The sequence below is a fragment of the Rhodnius prolixus genome, unplaced genomic scaffold (assembly GCF_049639745.1).
Source record: "Rhodnius prolixus isolate KJV_2025 unplaced genomic scaffold, Rpr scaffold_9, whole genome shotgun sequence".
NCBI classification, from domain to species: Eukaryota; Metazoa; Arthropoda; class Insecta; order Hemiptera; family Reduviidae; genus Rhodnius; species Rhodnius prolixus.
Genome location: NW_027411604.1, coordinates 16,547,643 through 16,557,249, shown reverse-complemented (window position 1 = coordinate 16,557,249; position 9,607 = coordinate 16,547,643). Strand labels below are relative to the sequence as shown.

The following is a 9,607-nucleotide window of genomic DNA, read 5'->3' as shown; positions in this document are numbered from 1 at the left end:
TGTCCATCACCAAACAGTGGGCTATAAGAAGCTCCTAGGAAGAGAAAATCTTAGGGCCAGTTGGATTCGAACCCTCGCTAAACACTATCCTAATCCCTTCTATGAATGTTATTTTAGATTTAAGGGAAGTTGCCCTTCCGTATTTGTAATTTAATTATAACAATTTGAATTCAAGGTTATAAAAAACAAAATTGATAATAATGCATCTATTTTCTTGAAAACATTCAGATAGTTACAAATGGTTTTTTTATACAAGGCGTCATGGATCCAAGACCATTTTAAGATTGAACAGTTACATCCGATTCAATCGAATGACTACAGGATCTATGAGAATGTTTTAATGTTTTTTATCTAACTAGCATATTTAACTTTCTTGTAAGTAATTAAGATGTTTAACAAAAATCAATTATGGTCTAATTTCAAACTATTTACAATGCTTGAAAACTATTTTTGGAATAACTGGGTGTAATTAATTTCTAAAGTATCAAATATTGTTTAACAAAAAATTTTTACTTGATTATCGAGAGAATCTGTGGGAAGAATGAATCCAGCTTTGATGAAACTATCTTGAATTTTGTCCTACAACATATTTTTAGAATAAACATAAAACGTTTTACCAAACGATTGTAAAATTATTGCACAATTGATTAAAAGAGAATCTGCCAAAATAAGAGCTAAGAGAAATAATCATTTCAAAAAATAATGCGATTAATTCTTAGAGCTTACCTTATATGTTTTGGATAACTTAGAATGGGCTGATACAACCCAGTTATAAATGTCTAATTCATTAGGGGATCTACTTGCTCCATTGACAGAACTCCAACAATTCTCGCGATTCCAAGTTGACCATTGAATATCTATTTCAGTCTATAAATAAATAATGTATTTATTTCCTATTTATTATTTTAAAAAACAGCACAAATTGCGAAGTACATAGGACTATTAACTGTGTCATTTGAGAATTTTTCAATATTTCCTGAATTAGAGAAATTATATTAAAATTCTTTCCTACGAGTTAGAATTATAAAATATGGAAATAGAGAATTATTATTTTTTTAAAAAATTTGCTTGTTAAATGGAATGTTAATGCATACCATAAATTGTTGAGATAAACTAAAACAAATCGGCTGCAATTTAGAATTGCATCCTTCTGGTAGTAGCATTATTTCTATTTGTTTTTCTTGAAGTTCCTGCTTGTGGAAGTCCTTAAGAAACTTATGCGGTTTAAAATCATCGCAAATTATTATCACAGGATGGTTAATATCCCTAAAAAAGTTGAACAGAATATGTACGCGTATAAGGGTAATTGAATGAATAGGTGCATTGCTAAAATTATGAAAATTATTATTATTACTGCTTATAATTATGGAACTAATGAATTACACATCGTTGAAATTTCTAAAGCAGCAAATGGTTCAGAAATTCAAATGGTGGTAAATAAAAATTGTAATTTGATAATAAATTAATTAAATTTAACTATGAGAAAATTTTAAAAACTTCTATCAGAATGTTTAAAAACTTTACTCAAGAGGAGAAAATAGTGTTTAAAATATGTCCGGCACTTTCTATTATTGATCTTTCATATTAATGTAGGGAATCTCGCTTCAAGAGAATGAAAATACACATTTTTACAGTTATCATTAAACTATGTTTGTTTTAACCGACAATTTTATTCGATTTGTTTTCAATCATTCAGATTTTTGTTTGTTTGGACTAAGGGAACTGGGATTTTCTACCTTCGTCTTTCAGCACCGACTAGTGAGGGATTACTAACTTTTAAGACAAGCAAGGATAATGTTAATTGAACTGTAGCAATTAAAAGAAAAATTGTCAATGCCAAAATCGGAACGGTAAATGCCTTTAGTGCTTTTATAGAAAATGTTTATTTCTCTGGCAAAACGTATTTGTTATTCCAAAACCAGTACGATTCAACGCGGCGTCATACTATTTTCCTATTATTTTCTTCAAAATTGGTATTTACTTATCATTATACACTACTTTTACTATACTAATCACCTACTACTGCGCAATAGGCATTGCGCAAACATAGCGGTGACACACCGAATATAGAGCGTTGCTCTAAATGATTACAAATTGTCAGAATTTACTTTAGACAAATTATTTGAAAAAAAAAGTTAACAAGAAATTTTCATTGATAATAGATTTTTTTTTTAAATAAACAAAGTATATTAATAGGAAAAAAAGAGGTCTAAAAAAATGTACTTTACCTGAATACAGTTGTAAACCAACTATAAATTGTACTTTCATCATTGACGGCGTTTGATTGAGCAAGTACAAGTAAAGATTGGTCCTGCAATTGGACGTTCTCTAGAGGGCTCTAAAACAATGCAATCAACAAAATAAGTAAACAAAAGCATTCCAATATTATGTAATTGAGTACACTTCAAGCAAGTAGTTATAGTCACCAGTAAAAAAGCAATGCTAAGCCCTTATTGTGATTAGATGAGCGAGATCTTAATAAAATGTCTATCAAATATTTACTTTTATTTATTAAGATCATTTAGCAATCGTACCTTGAGTAGTAATGTCGTAGGCAGCAGCGTACCGTCAGAACAACATGCTACAATTACTGAAGCATGACAATTTTCAAATCCTGATTTTCTGATTAAGGATTTCGGAGTATGTGAGCCTAAATATAAAAAAATAAAAAGCTATTAACAAAATTCACATTTACCTAATAAAATAGGAAATATTTTCTATACCAACAGAAACACTTGTACCCGTAGAGGATGAGAAGTTCAGTGGAATTTCATCGATTGCAATCAAATTGAATCGTTGTAGATTTTTATTATTAGCTAAAATTGCAAAATTATCTCTAAATTTAAGTATCCTATTTTCTAAAATTTCAGGTAGCTCTGTATTGATATTGGGAACTTTTTGCAACAATGACGAATATCTTTTTGAAAATCTTATTGCCCAGCTGGTTGACGGCTAGAAAGAATTTTTGTTTATCATTAGATTAAGCGTATTATAAAAATATGTTAATTACTAATGAGTAGTAAAAAAAAATGATTTGTCTACCAAAGAGAACCTTTAAATATTCTTTTTTACATTTAAGTAAGTACCCAAAATGAAAGAAGAATTGGTGAATTGGTAAAATAATAAATGAATAACTTTGCTGAATTTAGTAAGTAACATACTGGTTTTGGAGTCCAATTTGAATATGTATTTATTTAATAATTTTCAAACTTTAGGGCTTAAAGAGAAATATAAATTGCTGCATTATCTACAAATAATCCTAGGTGATAAACTTTTTGATTCGAAAAATGTTAATGTCTACTTAAAACTGAAACAGTATTTTAATTTTAATTGAAATTAGGAAGTGCCTGTAACGAGGGAACATAGAGTTCATGGTCACCAATGACCTAAAATGGTTGACATTTCTTTAATACAATAAAAATAAAAGTGTTTATGATTAATGGATCCTGATTTTCAATAGACGTATCATGCAGAAATAACATAGATCATCGGTCATTTATAAGATATTAGAGAATTTGTACTGCACTAACAATTTTTGTTTTTGCCTTAAGGCATTTATAGTAAGTAAAAATCTCAAAGAAACTTTGAATCAATTTCTAAGAATGGATGGAAATCTGAAACAACACAGAATTGAAGAAAACTAGCGCACTAAATAGTGTCCAATTTCATCGGATGAAATCTAGGATGTTTCCAGCATTGCGGATATAATAAAATTTATTAGGATTAAAATTTGCACAACCTTTATTTTTGTATCCCACAACTGACAAGCTTTAGCTTTTAGATTTTCATAGGTTATATTATTATTTCGATCCAATTCGCCTAATAACCAAACTAAAAGCAGAGTATCTTTTTTACTTCTTAAATAATGAGCTTGTGGTAAAGAATATCTTTTACACCATCTGTAAAACCAACCAGGGCTACATCTCATTTCATTAAATCCTGCAGCATTATAGAGCTCAGTACCTTTATCTCTTATCTGCAAAAAAAAAAAATAAAAATAAAAATAAAATCCATATTAAATGATTCGTAAATTTTACGATTTTTTATATGCAATATTAAGAATCTGCTGGTTACAATATGGACAGTACAATTGATATCATTCAAGCTATTTTACTGTATTAACTTTTCATTAATTTTGATTAGAATTTAATAGATGTCACGGACCCTAATGTTAGCTATTTTCATATACAAAATATTTGATCAGTAAAGAGTAAATCCATATATTACTGGGAACTGGCATTCTTCCGGACTACCTAATCACCCCCTCTCCCAAAAGTATTCGATGTAATCCAGAAAAAAGTTTCTTATAAAAGTTAAAGAACTATTAGTGAGCTATAATTATACCAAGTTTCGAGAAAATCCAAGAAGCGGCTTTTTTTTTAAAGTGAGAAATTTGTTCAGTAAAGTGGTAATTCTGAGTACTTATTTTGACTAAAAATTTATTGTCACTTCCCATGGTGGCACTGGAAGGAATTAGAACAGTTTCTTTACTGAAGATACTTTAGAGGAAGACTAAACTAACTATTTTGAGGGTTTCCTGTTTGAGTGTTTATCGAAAATAAATATTTGTGAACTCCTGAATACGAAAAAGGTTTTAGGGTTCTGTCTGTGGGTATTCTGTTTATTTCTCCTAATATCCAAATCAAAGATCGTTGGAAGTCCATACTTGATCAGTCAACAGAGGGTCCTTTCATGAAAAAAGTGAACTTTCAAATTTTGAAAATACAGTAAAAGAAAGTGTGTGTCCACGCTAGATAATCTAGTTTTATCTATGTCCGCGTGGGTTATTAGTTATAACTAGGGTTGCCAACTCTATAAAGTTCCAAAAAAGGACACCCTAAAAAAATTGGGTACATTCAGAGCCGCCGACAGCATTTTGGGAATACATATCATTCGTTTTCCTTTTGTTTTAGGTGTACATGCAGAGACTTCGGCTCCGGGCCCCGGGGAAAAGTCCCCTCTCCCCCTGTCTGTAATCTAGCCTGGGTACATTTATATCTTACATACTTATTCATGAAAAGTTCATCGTTACATCAATAACCTGTTGACCTATTTAGTTCAGTTAGAACAGAAAAACAACACGTCAAATGAAGAAATCTCAGAAGTCAGAACTTAAATCAAAAATTCAATAAAATAAATTAGATTTTTGTGAACAATATCTGAAAAAAGGAGTCCTTTCCTAATTTAAGAAAGAACAAGGACAAGCAGGTGTTAAAAAAGGACTGCCCTTTTTTGGAAAGGGCAGTTGGCAACCCTAGTTATAACATTAGAGTAGCTCTATATGGCAGCAAAAAATTATATGAAAAAAGTTGTTCGCATAAATTATAGTAACTTATGAATTAGTATCTACTTCACGAGCGTAGTAGATACTCACCTGCTTACCAGTAGGCTTAGTTGTTTGTGTCTGATACCAATCCCAAATTTGTTTATCTATATTTGGATCCGTTAAGTAATTACTTGCATTACGTTTAACATCTTTTAGATCATCTAGATAAAAGTATTTAATCAGAAATGTTTTTCCCATTGCATAAATAAATTATACATGTAATTTCATATCAAGCATCAGGGAAACATTGTTAAACCTGAATTATGTAAATGAAACCAATCTCTTATTCTTTTACGATCAATGTTAAAAGTGTCACTAAGAACTCTCTGAGAGAATTTTCTGCACAAAAGGGCCAATTCAATTTTAAATGCCAAAGGATAAATTACGGGTGGTAACTTTAGCAATGAATCATCTTCCAATCTAAAATTAATAATTAAAAAAAAAAACAAAACTAAATAATTAGGGAAATTCTAAAATAATTTTTCAAAATAATAACATTCTAACTTTTTGTGATAATTATAAAACCATTTACTACTTTTTTTAACATCCACATTCTGGTATTTTTCTAGTAATTCCTTAATTTTTTTTCTTAATTGATCTTTTTTCAAAACTCGCCCTTCTTCGCGTTCATTTTTTAGCCAATTAATAAATTGAACGTCAGGTGTTGGTTCAGTCTGAAAGCAGATATTTAATGTATAATAAGTGTATAAGAAACTGTTTTATCAGATTTAAGAAGAAAAAAAAATGAAGATAATTTTATCAATATAAAAATATACTTATGAAAGAATATTAAATAACAAACCTTTAGTTTTCTTATATTTAAAGTAGCAAATTTGTTGTCCTCCCTAATCCAATCGGAAATAGTTCCTTTATTTACTTTATAACAAAAAGCAGCCTCTTTGATACTATATTTTAAAGCAAACGTCACCACTTCATGTTTAAAATGAGGTAGATATCTTTCACCTTTCTTTCTGTTAGTTGTATTTTTAAAGTTATTTGATTTACTCAGTCCATTAGTTGCTTCACAGTCTTCAATATTTGTTTCATGAGAGTTTATTAATGATGGTAAGTAATTAATTGTATTACCATGTAAATCTCTTTGAGTAAGTGTTGATGACTGGTCGTTAACTACAGACTTAATGTTGGCAGGCTTTTCAACATTCTGTTCTTCCTTCGATGAAGAATGTAAAGTAAAACAATTAGCCTTCAATGATTCATTACGATTTTTTGTATTTATCCTTTCGGTGGTAAGCTTATCAGTCTTCTGTACAGCAAAAGCAGAATGTTACTGATATTATTTATTATAAAATTAAAGAAGAATGTGTCCAATAATAATTTTCAATAAATTTTGAGTGAATTAAGTATGATCCGATCTTTTCTATTTGAAACATTTTTTTTGTTAAAGTCTTTTAGTTACAAATAAAAGTGATATTAGGCCTTTTTCAGAAATCCTTAATTTCTGATGTGGAATTTTCAAAAATTATGTTTTGGGAACATTTGTAAGTTAGTACCTTAATACTCCCAGAAAAAGTCGCATCAAATTTTTTTAATCTTATTTTTCAAAAACGAAGATATCGTATGAAAATTTAGATTAGTGGAATATACCCTAATAAAAAATGATACTAACAATAAGCAAAATATAAGAAAATGTACATTAATGTCTATTTTTAGGGTAGCGCATATTATTGAATAAAAATTAATTTAAATCTAATTTTGCTTTAGAGTCTAGTTATTGAAAACAATACATACGATACATTTTGTTCCTGCTTGATTCCTCCACCTTCCAAACCACCTTCTGTACCAACCATTGCTGGCCTAAAAAGCAAAAACGAGAATTTAGGTGATATATTATAAGGAAACGTTTTTCTCCATTAACTTAAATGAAAATTTAAAACCTTAAAGTTGGCATATCCTGCTTCTTCAAACGCTTTTTTAGCAAATTCTTTAATGTCCCGTTTCGATACATTGTTTTCAGAACTCCACAGCCAAATTTTGCGGTCTATGTGTCTAATTTGTTTTTTTAGACCTGGCCTGGGCACTTGCTTTGCCTTTGAACAAAACGAAACATTAGTAAACTGTTATCCATTACAAGTAATTATCTTATTACCTCTTTATTGCAAATAATTTTGCTAGTTAAATCAATTCCTACTTATAAAGAATAAATTAATTTACTTTTTGCACAAATCTTTTTGTTCAGGGAAAACATTTAGTGTTAAAACATTTTCTGACAGATCTAGAAGAGTCTAGATTCTATTTTTCTATATTTCATTGAAAATGGCAATTTCATCCGCCACAGCATAAAGTGCATTAAAGAATCGTTTGCACATGGAATTGAGATAAACGAAGGGCTTATCGCTACCAGGGTTAGTGACTCCGTTATGCCAATTTTAGGTTTTAATTGTACAGAAAAGGTGTACCCTCCAGAGAAGGCTTGGATGTGAAAATTTATGCCTTGAGGTCACGCCAGAGAGGACAAAATTTTATTGGGTAATTTACTTCAGTAAATTTACTTTTTATTTAATTAACTGTTCAAGCTATAAAAGTTCAAACTGCTACCCTAAAACACTAAAGTAAGAAAGAAAGTGTGTAACAACAGATTTATGACGGGTTTGATTTAATAAATAGTTTTTATTATCAATATTTCTAGAATATAAAATAAATATTATTAAATGACCACACGTAAGTTAACTATATTTTGTTACTGCTAAGATGCAATATTTTATATACACTCTCTAAGTTACTAATAAAAAAAATATATATATCTACCTCATTATTGTAAGCACTCATTGCCAAGCAACACCATCATATGAAATAAATTTTATCTATTGTAATTTCCAAGAAGTTAGACGAAGTTGAAGAGAACAAAATAAACGGATAACCTCTTTTTCAACACAAATGTTTTGAATGTTCTAGACTCTTGCCACTTTCTTATGCATAACATTTATCGGATTTGGAGCGCTTTGTCAGCACTTACTTGTTACATCTGTGCAGTAGTGATGGGCTATTTGAGCGGACTCGTTCCATTGGAACGAGTCCGATGGTGGAACGAGTTGATTCAAATCCCTATTTTTAAAAAAAGTGATTCCGCCCCGCCCCAAAAACTTTAGGCAAATAAAAATGAAAATGAGGCAGCAGAAGGTTTGGAACGATTAAACATAAGAACAAATGTCACGCAATTTATTATATTATTATATCATTAAATGTTAGCTTTCCCAGTTAATAACAAAACTATATTTCTTTAACACACATTGAGTACTATCCCTAATTTCCAATTGCTCTGATAAATATAAAATTAACAACGTAATACAAAAATTAACACAAAAATAGGCTAGTCAAATATAAATTAAAGCAATGCAGTTTTGTCATTATCTAGCTTGACCACTAGAAGACTGGAGTTAACTTACTTCAAGAGTATTCAAGGTAGAGAAACGGAAATGGGTAGGAAATTATTCCATAAAAATTCTAACCCTTCAAAATTATAATTACTCATAATATTTATTTACTAAGAATTGAATATCAAGCTTTTAAAATATTATCTTATTGTTTTACAAAAAGAAAAAGCTGTGTGCTTAATCTTAAACTTAGCGCTGGACACTTACTCTCATCTTCATTGGCGTAAGTTTGAACGTGTACATGTCAGCTAGACGGTCAAAGTAAAACTGGGCCAAAATTTAGTATTACCTAACTGGTTTACTTAGTGTAGTATCCCTCCCACTCTATCACCTATTTCACAAACATTCATCGATTAAAAATATTTTTTAGTTAAATATTCGTTTCATTGGAATACAAAAAACATTATAACGCTTTCTTAAGATGATTTGAATTTTTAAAATTTGTTTTTGTCCATTACTCTTATAAAATACGAAGAATTTCAAATAAAATATAATATACAAACACAGAATGATCTAGTGTGCAGGTGGAGTCAGTCGTAGTTACCATGACAACGGAACCGTTAAACGACTCCGGCCCAGCTCTAGCATTTTCATTGGTTAAATCCACTGGAGTTGGTGGAGTCGAATCCGGAGTGATTTAAATCCTTTTGAAACCGGACTCGTTCCATTTTTTCGTTCACTGAATCTAGCCAATAGAAATTGCTGGAGCTGGAACCGGAGTTGTTTAACGGTTCCATTGCTATGGTAACGAGGACTGACTCCACCTGCACACTAGATCATTGTGTTTGTATATTATATTTTATTTGAAATTCTTCGTATTTTATAAGAGTAATGGACAAAAACAAATTTTAAAAATTCAAATCATCTTAAGAAAGCGTTATAATGTTTT

The 9,607-nt window shown here is 29.9% G+C and overlaps 1 protein-coding gene and 1 long non-coding RNA gene across 2 annotated transcripts; one reads left to right on the top strand and one right to left on the bottom strand.

Annotated features, from left to right (window-relative positions):
* Positions 1-191: 191 nt before the first annotated feature.
* LOC141454548 (uncharacterized) lies at positions 192-8,318 on the bottom strand. Its single transcript, XM_074128912.1, has 14 exons — positions 8,093-8,318; positions 7,222-7,374; positions 7,076-7,141; positions 6,129-6,590; positions 5,831-6,000; positions 5,583-5,746; positions 5,375-5,487; positions 3,740-3,976; positions 2,742-2,952; positions 2,535-2,650; positions 2,229-2,338; positions 1,095-1,266; positions 727-867; positions 192-579 (listed from the first exon to the last, which is right to left on the bottom strand). The coding sequence occupies exons 1-14, from the start codon at positions 8,111-8,113 to the stop codon at positions 496-498; spliced, it is 2,220 nt and encodes a 739-aa protein (XP_073985013.1). The 5' UTR covers positions 8,114-8,318; the 3' UTR covers positions 192-495.
* On the top strand, positions 2,981-3,271 carry LOC141454553 (uncharacterized). The gene is made up of 2 exons (XR_012458787.1): positions 2,981-3,148; positions 3,216-3,271. It is a non-coding gene; the product is annotated as an uncharacterized lncRNA (long non-coding RNA).
* Positions 8,319-9,607: the final 1,289 nt, after the last annotated feature.

Bases quoted from the DNA above. Each gene is read 5' to 3' on its own strand.
- LOC141454548 (XM_074128912.1), bottom strand. From the start codon at position 8,113: ATGAGTGCTTACAATAATGAG. The intron at 6,001-6,128 runs GTTTGTTATTTA...ATCTGCTTTCAG, and splicing joins TAAATATAAGAAAACTAAAG to ACTGAACCAACACCTGACGT. The intron at 1,267-2,228 runs GTAAAGTACATT...CAACTTTTTTAG, and splicing joins TGGTTTACAACTGTATTCAG to GGATATTAACCATCCTGTGA.